This window comes from Papilio machaon, chromosome 14 (assembly GCF_912999745.1).
Source record: "Papilio machaon chromosome 14, ilPapMach1.1, whole genome shotgun sequence".
Taxonomy (NCBI): domain Eukaryota; kingdom Metazoa; phylum Arthropoda; class Insecta; order Lepidoptera; family Papilionidae; genus Papilio; species Papilio machaon.
Genome location: NC_059999.1, coordinates 3,160,069 through 3,168,765, shown reverse-complemented (window position 1 = coordinate 3,168,765; position 8,697 = coordinate 3,160,069). Strand labels below are relative to the sequence as shown.

Sequence of the window (8,697 nt, the reverse complement as noted above, 5' to 3'; positions counted from 1 at the left end):
TACTACGATAAGAAAAATGACAATCTAATATAGCATTCGTGTTTCATACACGTAAGGCACAGAGCATAAAAGTGCAAAATGAGAGCTTAATCAAGATAATCCTATGCTCATTTGTAAACAAAAGCGTCCGCATGTTTGATATTTTCACTTGCGCAAAATATTGATGTCCGCGTGACGTCACGGGCGTCGCAGAAACGAGAGTTGTTAAATTTACCCGCTCAAGAATTTGGCTTCCGAAATGTTACCGTATTTCCACTGTCTCTTACGACAACGTTTGTGTCTATTTTTAGACTCTGAATAATTAAACACTTTGTATAATATCTATTTAGGAAAAATAGGTTAAGTAAAATTGTAAGATAGGCGTGTTTTGCAATTGTAAAATTTAATTCCTTCCTTACAAGACGATGACTTTCAATTTAACCTCTGTTTAAACAAGGATTATGTCTGTATGGTGTTAGCTTTAATAACTTAATTATGAGAATGGACGTCAGATTTCGTATTTTATTGTTTCATTTACTACCTACCTACCTATGTATAAATTGAAAAGTTCAAGTATAAGCGACCTCTTTAAGAAAATTGCAGTGTAGTGAGACGACACCTTGCGAGTGGAAACAAATTTAAGGTTGATTTAAATGGCCACATGCTGTGACGTGTGCGATAACCGGGGGACTTGGCACCATACACCGACTTTGTTTACAGCGGTCGGCCATGAATTTGGCGGGAGTAGGATGATGAAGTTCACAGTCAAATGTTTGGCAACCAGACAGGTCGCAGAGACGTCGGATACTGCAAAAGGAACGAGGAAGCTTTCTATTTTAAAATCATAATGTTTTTAAGAAACAATATTTAGCATACTTTAGAAAGGTTTAAATATATATATATATATATATATATATATATATATATATATATATATATTTATATATATATATATATATATATATATATATATATATATATATGTAATATATATATATACATATATTACAATTTAATTTCAAAAATGTATATGATGTAGGCACGGTTTTATCGCGGGTATATTTCCGCTAGCGTGGGTTTACCTGGTTGGTACGGCCGGACATTTGCCATCAGTCAGACGAAATGAAATATGTATAGCTACGTATATGATGTAAAATCGATGTCAAGACTTTTGTTGTAGGACTCGAGACTAATTGAACGTTTTTAATTTTATAATACTTCCATCTGTTGGTGAGTAGCAAAAACTAAAAGCCCAGTGCAGTTTCGTCGTCATCTATTGGAAGAATTTGTAATCAACGATTTACATAACTTTGAAGTTTGATTCCAAATTTTTAAAATTATGTCTAGATGGCATTGTTATCAAACATAAAAAATTGCAAAATAATCTCCTAAAAGAAAATGTGAATTTGAAGTGTGATCTAAGGATTGCAGCTGTCTATTCTCATGCATTGTCTTTTTGATTTAATATAATACATATAAACACAGTCCTACTTTAACACTAAAAATTAAATAGATTATTATTTTTTTAAAGTTAATATTCTTTACTTACTTATTTTATACATCTAATTGAAAAAAAAAAAAAATAAGTAAGGTCTCATGTGTTTCTCTGATATAACGCGTTGACAGGTCACGTGTTCGCACTAGATCGATTGTGCGTTGTCTGGGGAAATCATCCCAGAGGTGGTGTAATCGACGCCCATTGCCCACCCCTAGGGGGCGCAGTAACAAGCTTCCCACAATTACATCACGCGTATTACTTAATTAATTGCCGGATAATGTAAATGTAATCGTAACTGGGCGTGAAGATCTAATTTTTAATCCATTACTTACTACTGATTCTTTCAAAACTTAGAATTTTACAACGTTGGTACTTTTTACATTGATATGAAAACGAAAAATTAAAAAGTTGCGTCAAAGTTGCAATAAAAAAAATAATATTATAAATATTAATAGTCATCCAAATCCGGTAACAGCATCACCTGTTTATTGTCTGTTGATATTAAAATTATATTGTGAAAATTGTGTTTTCAATCGATTTTAAGAAAATTTTATTCATGGATGGATGTTTGTTTAAAAGTATCTCCAGATCAGTTCAACGGATTTCGCTGAAATTTGGGGACATCGTCTGAAAGAACCCGTAGGCTACTAATTTGGTTTTTTATTAATTCCGCCGGGATAGAGTCGCGGGCGACAGCTTGTGTAATTATTTTTCTTTTACACCATAATATCTAATTATAGCCCCAAGTTCTCGACACGTGCGCCTTCACAAGTTAGAGGCGCGGGAAACTCACTTACACGACTATTATCTCGGTCGAATTACTACAGAGTTTTGTTGTACATTCGGATTGAGTTAAATTAAAATTAATCAATATTACTGATTATATCTTCCTATTCCAGATACAATTTAAATGTAAATTAAAAAAATATATTTACATGGTTATAAGTTGTCTCGCTATATTCTGACAAAGACATTCGAAGTTGTTTAGCACGTTATTAGCTCATGTTAAATGTATGGGAATGTGCAAATATATCGGCGATAGAAGTACGCAGAGGAAAATGGCTGCGATCCCAAGGGAAGCTCATAGGGACACCTGCGTCCCCCGTCTCTACATTTTAGTACTGTCATTACATTAAAGCAAATATTTTGGTGATTCAAACAAAATTGCAATGTAATCTCTCTACTATATGTTTTTATCGGCCACCTGCGTTAAATTATGATAACGTATCAAATTAACTATATACCAGTAGATTAACTCTGCCCGAATTTAATATCGACTCCACATTAGTATCATAGGTCGATCGAATCAGTGGTCCTCAACAAAATGAAAGTTTTGTGACATAAAGAATATTAAACTATAAACAATGAAGTTAATTATAATTACAGTGGTTATTTTAAGCTGTCTCTACAGTGCTACAGCGAGATGTGTAATGCGAGGCGAGTGTGTAGAGATCAACGGGTTCGCAAAACCGTGCCCTTTCCCGTACGATCCTCCAGCCCTACTTGTAAATTTAACACAATCTGATAGAATCGAGATCTTGGAAATTCTGGAATCGCGATGTCCGTTTTTAGTATACGATGAATACGGTACTCTTAAGCCGATCGAAGACATCTTGACATGCTGCGATGAGATCCAGTTGAGGAAAATGCAGGAGAGCTTGATGCTAGCCGAAGGTATCCTCGGCAGATGTCCGACGTGCTTACGAAATTTTGTCAGACAAATCTGTGAGATGAATTGTTCCCCAGATCAGGCGCGGTTCGTAGAAGTAACAGTGATAAACGCGACGGACGGTACTCCATATGTCAACGAAATCGATTACAGAGTATACGAAAACTTTATGTTGGACGCTCACGCTTCATGTTCCAGTGTGGTCGTCCCTCAAACTGGAATGCCGGCCATCAATCTCATGTGCGGCAATGCTCCCGTTTGCGACGCTGACGCATGGTTCGGATTTACTGGAGATACTACGACGAATCCTTTAGCTCCTGTTCAAGTAAACTTTTTGAGATGGCCAACGGTAGAGGACTCGATGAACGCTCGTGCTCCTCCGTGTGAAGAAACCGTGGGAGAAGATCTACCCTGCAGCTGCGTCGATTGCTTAGCGAATTGCCCTGTTGGAACTGAGCCGCTTCCGCCAAGTATTTGCACTGTTCTTTCAGTAAACTGTATTAGTTTCTCCATAGGAATAGTGGTTTTCGTCATCGGTGTTACTATATTCTGTATACTTTCGATATTGGAATACAGGAGGTTGAGAAACGTTAGAATTGAAAATAATAACTACAAATCTGTTCCCGAAGACAATTTCTTCATTGCATTTTTCCAAGAAACATTTGGTGCAATCGGCGCATTTTCGTCAAAAAATCCTGTACTTGCTATCATGGTCACCACATGGATAGCTTTCGCTATGCTCTTCGGTGTTCTGAATCTCAATCTAAGCTCAGATCCTCTCGAACTTTGGTCTGCACCGGATTCAAGGAGCCGGACAGAGTTAAACTATTTCAATTCAAGGTTCGGGCCATTCTATCGCGCCGCTCAAGTTTACCTTCAGTTTACCGGTTTGGAGCCCTTCGAAGTAGATAACGTGACATATGGCCCGGCTTTCAGAATAGAAGCCTTGCAAGAATTAGTCAAACTAGAAGACGCCATATTTAACATTGGCAGAGACACAGGGGGCGTCGTTTTGAAAGATGTTTGCTACGCACCTCTTAGACCTCGTGGCGGTGAAAAGAGAGTAGAGCAGTGTACATTCATGTCAGCATCAGTTTATCTTGGCAGAGACCGCAACAATATAAATAATGAAACATACTTAGATACCATTCAGAATTGCTTGAATAATTACTTGGCCCTTAACTGTATGGCTGAGTGGGGCGGCGGTGCCGACCCTGATATTTCTTTCGGAGGTGTTACGGGAGATAATATTTTAAGTGCCAATACGCTACTTATAAACTTTCCTATAAGTAATTTTCTTTTAGAAGAAGAGCTGCAACCCGTGCTCGAATGGGAGCAGAAGTTTCTTGATTTATTACACGATTATGAAGCAAATTGGAAACCGGATTTCGTCGATGTTAGTTATGGTGCTGAGCGGTCAATTGCTGATGAAATTGAGCGAGTTTCACGGGCAGAAGTTTTACCTATTGCTCTGAGTTATTTACTTATGGTTATATATGTTATACTAGCTTTAGGAAACATACGATATTGTAGAACTTGGTTGGTCGATAGCAAAGTAACAGTAGGTATAAGTTGCATAATTATTGTAGTAGGTTCCATTTTTTGTGCGATGGGTGTAATGGGTTACGCTCAAATTACATTGACATTGTTAGCGATTAACGTGATACCATTTTTTGTGTTATCAGTGGGAGTAGATAATGTTTTCTTAATGGTTAATACCTTACACGATATAGAAACTAACTTAAAAGAGTACGATGATTACAATGAAAACTTTAGTGCTAGAAAAAAGAGAACATTCGTGTTCACTAAAATGATGAAGAGAGTTGGGCCATCTATGTTTGTTACTTCGGTTACACAAATCACTTGCTTTGCGATTGGAAGTCTTGCTAATTTCCCTGCAGTGGTCACGTTTGCGGTGTTTGCTTCATTGTCTTTAGGTTTCTTATTTATTTTTCAAATCACTACTGTTGTTGCGATATTATCAATTGACTATGACAGAGCCAGTCAAAATAGACTAGATGTATTTTGTTGTGTTCAAAAGAAAGTCCTTCTAGATAATGATCCTTTGAACGCAGATACGCCGTATCAGAGTATCATCGCGAGATTAATGAAACCCTACTCCGAATTTATTTTAAATTGGAAAGTGAAAATTGTTGTAGCAATTATATTTATGGCAATATTTTCCATCAGTATAATATTAATACCGCAACTTGAAATAGGATTAGATCAAAATTTAGTTTTACCTACCGATTCTTACATGTACAAATATTTGCAATCAGTAAATGACGTGTTGCGACTTGGACCACCAGTTTATTTCGTTTTGAAAGGAGGGTTAAACTTTACAGACACAAACGATCAAAACGTTATTTGTGGAGGTCAATTATGTTATCCAGACTCTCTCACAACCCAAATATTCTTAGCTGCTCGGCACAGCGACATTACGTATATAGCAAAAAGTTCTAATTCTTGGTTAGATGACTTCTTCGATTGGTCAAGTTTAACTGGGGCTTGCTGCAAGTACAATACTACAAACGGTGGATTCTGTTCTAGTACTGATCCCTCTCCCGAATGTCAATTTTGTTCCCTCGGCAGAGACGAATTCGGCAACGGTTTACGACCAGATTCAAAGACTTTTGAAAATTACATACCGTTCTTCCTACAAGATACTCCGACCGATCAGTGTAATAAAGGAGGTCTCGCTAGCTACTCGGGTTTTGTTAATTATTTGTTAGATTCAGAAGGGCGTGCTACTGTCCACGACACTGCCTTCATGGCATATCACGTAGCGTTGGGAACATCATATGAGTATATAAATGCTGTTAAATACGGGTACGAAGTTTCTGCTAACATAACTTCTGCGATAAAGGAACATACCGGTAAAGATGTTGAAGTGTTTCCATATTCAGTATTTTATGTATTCTATGAACAGTATTTGACAATGTGGGGTGATACATTCTCTTCGTTAGGTTTTTGTTTGATAGGAGCATTGGTTATTAATTTATTAGCTACTGGATTTAACGTCTTAACGACTCTTACTGTGATGTTTACTAGCATTATGGTTGTTATAGATATGATGGGGGTCATGTACATCTGGAACATTCCATTGAATGCTGTATCATGTATTAATTTGATCGTATCTATAGGTATTGCTGTAGAGTTTTGTAGCCATTTGGCATACGCTTTTACAACCAGTAAATGTCCACCCAATGAAAGAGTCGCAGATGCAATTTGTAAAGTAGGCTCAACTATAATTACGGGAATAACATTAACAAATATACCGACTATAGTTTTAGCATTTTCTTACACTGAATTGATTGAAGTTTTCTTCTTTAGAATGTTTTTCAGTTTGGTGATACTCGGATTATTGCATGGCATGGTATTCTATCCTGTGTTCTTGAGCTATTTTAACGATATTATTAATAAGAAATGAGTGTCAGGGTCAGATTTAAATTGACTCTAAATTTAAGATACCTATTACATTAGATGTTAAAAAACTTGAGAGGTGTCAAGGGACACCCGGATGGAACGAAGTTCCTTTCGATTAATTAGTGAAGGAACCAATGTTTATTCTATGAATAAAAAACTTAAGTCTTCACAAGAAGTACATTTTATTTCTATGAATTTTCGTTATATATTGTCACGTCGTTGCCATGGTGAAGTAGACGTTAAAAGTGTCGTGACAACTTTTCGTAAGAATTTTTTTCGTCTAGCCCCCTTTCACAACGCGCGATAAGGAACTTCGTTCCAAAAAGTACATAAAAATCATTGCAGTTTCACAGTAGACTTCACTCATTATTTTTATATCCTAGTTTATACTGTGTACACTTTTTAAATTCTGCTTGCTGCTGCATAAAAAAATGTCCTATTTATGTTACTGTAAGAGTACCTATGTGATATATTTGTAAATATAAAGATGATTAAGTGTTATTGGATATTTTTATTTACAAAACAAGGAAGACATCGATTAAAATCATAAAACGAACATATTAACAAAACCTTAAATATAGTAAAATAAAATTAGTAGTCTTTATATTTGGCTCCATCCAAATTTTTACAATTTAGTTCAGGATTTTTTTTCTATACTAAATGACCATTTTAATCTGATACTAGAATTAATTTGAATAGTTATCGTATCTTTCAAGGAATTGATAAACCGTTTATTGATATCTGCAACATATCTTAAGAATGTGAATGTTCTAAGACCTTAAATAAAATAATGACTAGCTCCTAAATACAAGATGATTCATTCGTAACAGTAGAATAATAAATTATTTTTATACATACATATTGCATATTCGTGTGACTAATAATAATATCAACTGAAATTCTACATAACGAATTGCAATTCATTCTTAACAACTATTATTTCTATCACGCGTCTAATACATGATTTAGATAAGCTATGTAACATATTGCGAGTCTTAAAATTTCAATTTTCGATAATTTCTTATCCGGAGGTAAGGTTGGTAGAAGGCGCCTGAGTGACGCGAATGCGGCATTAAATGCTTCCACACGTATTCGTTCCCTGGTGGCATGCGCTGTTCTATACTTGAGTGTAGCTCTGCGTCGCCGTCTACGCTCTTCCCGGGAGAGTCCGGCACAGGGAGACCCTGTTCCACTGGAGAGGTATGCCTCTTCGGATAACGCGCATGGCTCTAGTGCTCTTTCTCTGAACAAAAAATAAATAAAAAATAATAATCAATAGATAAAACATTATTATATGCCAACATTTTGTTACATTATTGCCCGAAAGCTAGAATTATTGTAATACTCGCGGGATTATATCTACATATTATGACCGTTCCATTGTGAACGGTAGCTCAAATGGCTTGTCTGATTTTGATGTGTGAGGCGTCTGATTCATGTTCTTCCAAGGACTTTATTTATTTATTTTTATTTATTTACCCGGGATATAGTCGGTTAGACCCAATTCCTATTATATTACGTACCGTTTCCTGGGTGCCAAGTTCTCCCTGCCCGTAATGGGCAGTAGAGCTTCGCGCGGTTCGGCGAGCATGCACGACAACGCGCCGTCGTCCATACTAACACCACTCTCCAACCAGCTCTTCATTTCCTATCTGATTCAAATAATATTTTCATAAAACAATATTATCATCTTCATCAATTTTTTTGTCAAATTAAAAAAATTACAGGTAAATAGTTTCGCAACAAAACAAAAACGAACTGGAGATGGAAAAGCGTATCATTAAAATGAAATAATGCCAATTGATGTATTGTTTTAACTATGTAAGTTCAATATTTTGAAAATATATAAAGTTATCAAGATTAGCAAATTAATAAAACCACTATTATAAGTAGCTTATTGTGGATGGGTACGCCACTCGTCCAAAATAATTATTAGGAAATGAAACTACGATCAAGTCCTTGAATCCTTTATCTCCCGATGAAATAATTACAAAAGATTCTAACTTATATTTCTTGAAAGGATTCTTATTTATACCATATCGAAATTATATTCTATCAAGTTCGCCGTAACCCTTTACGACCGCAGCACGTTTGTTTGTGCACGTCCAAATCAAATTCTCCGGCC

General features: G+C 36.0%; 2 protein-coding genes across 2 annotated transcripts; one reads left to right on the top strand and one right to left on the bottom strand.

Annotated features, from left to right (window-relative positions):
* The first annotated feature begins 2,748 nt into the window (after window positions 1–2,748).
* Window positions 2,749–6,634, top strand: LOC106719793 (NPC intracellular cholesterol transporter 1 homolog 1b). Its single transcript, XM_045680849.1, has one exon. It carries the CDS (start codon window positions 2,842–2,844, stop codon window positions 6,574–6,576), a length of 3,735 nt encoding a protein of 1,244 aa, XP_045536805.1. The 5' UTR covers window positions 2,749–2,841; the 3' UTR covers window positions 6,577–6,634.
* Window positions 6,635–7,517: 883 nt separating this feature from the next.
* LOC106719995 (helix-loop-helix protein 1) lies at window positions 7,518–8,218 on the bottom strand. The gene is made up of 2 exons (XM_014514499.2): window positions 8,096–8,218; window positions 7,518–7,815 (listed from the first exon to the last, which is right to left on the bottom strand). The coding sequence occupies exons 1-2, from the start codon at window positions 8,215–8,217 to the stop codon at window positions 7,518–7,520; spliced, it is 420 nt and encodes a 139-aa protein (XP_014369985.2). The 5' UTR covers window position 8,218.
* Window positions 8,219–8,697: the final 479 nt, after the last annotated feature.